The sequence below is a fragment of the Buceros rhinoceros genome, unplaced genomic scaffold, assembly GCF_000710305.1.
Source record: "Buceros rhinoceros silvestris isolate BGI_N320 unplaced genomic scaffold, ASM71030v1 scaffold31347, whole genome shotgun sequence".
In the NCBI taxonomy this organism is placed as follows: Eukaryota; Metazoa; Chordata; class Aves; order Bucerotiformes; family Bucerotidae; genus Buceros; species Buceros rhinoceros.
The window spans coordinates 2,173-2,815 of record NW_010423439.1 but is presented as its reverse complement, the minus strand read 5'-3'; the positions used below and the strand labels follow the sequence as shown (position 1 = coordinate 2,815).

Sequence of the window (643 nt, the reverse complement as noted above, 5' to 3'; positions counted from 1 at the left end):
AGCAGAGGCGGTGTTCCCCGATGCCGGCCGTTGGCCAAGCGCCCCTTCTCCCCGCTGGATTCGCCACTGGCCCTCGGCTGCCGCTTGCCTTCACTCCGTGCAGCTTCAGGTAGAAGCACTCTAAGGGTTTCAGGCCCTCGGGGGTCTTCACATACTTGGGGTCTCCAAGCATGCCGATGTAGACCGTGACCTGGAAGTGATTCTTCTTCTGGCACACAAAGGCGTCGTCGCCCACGGAGAAGTTGAACCCCTTGTCGGCGTCTACGCGGTACGTGAGCATGGGGCTGTGGGAAAGGTGGCGGGCGTTAGACCGGCGCCCTCGGTGCACTCAGTGCTTGTGGGGGGAAGGATGAGGCACCCCCCCAGAAGCAGAGGCAACGAGAGGTCCGTCGGGCACGGCACAGGGGCGCAGATGCACATGAAGCGCCCCACTGAGGGTGGGAAGGGCTGGGGGGACAGTTCACCCCCATGTCACACCACGCACAAACAGAGACTGTGCCAGGAGCAGTCCCACCAGACTGTGAAGGCCACCCCTACCCCCACACACAGCCACAGAGCAACCTCGAGGCACAGCAGGCACGAGGGAGAGCAAGGAGGGTTGTGTTGGGACTAAAGAACCAGCCCCTGATGGTGCCTCCTCTCG

General features: G+C 63.0%; 1 protein-coding gene across 1 annotated transcript in view; it reads right to left on the bottom strand.

Annotated features, from left to right (window-relative positions):
- MYRF (myelin regulatory factor) overlaps nucleotides 1–284 on the bottom strand; it is a gene marked incomplete at its 5' end in the record, with an annotated part of 13,493 nt that extends 13,209 nt beyond the window's left edge. The window contains one exon of the mRNA XM_010140417.1: nucleotides 89–284. Coding sequence (XP_010138719.1) covers nucleotides 89–284 — 196 coding nt within the window. The remainder of the gene's footprint in view (nucleotides 1–88) is intronic.
- Nucleotides 285–643: the final 359 nt, after the last annotated feature.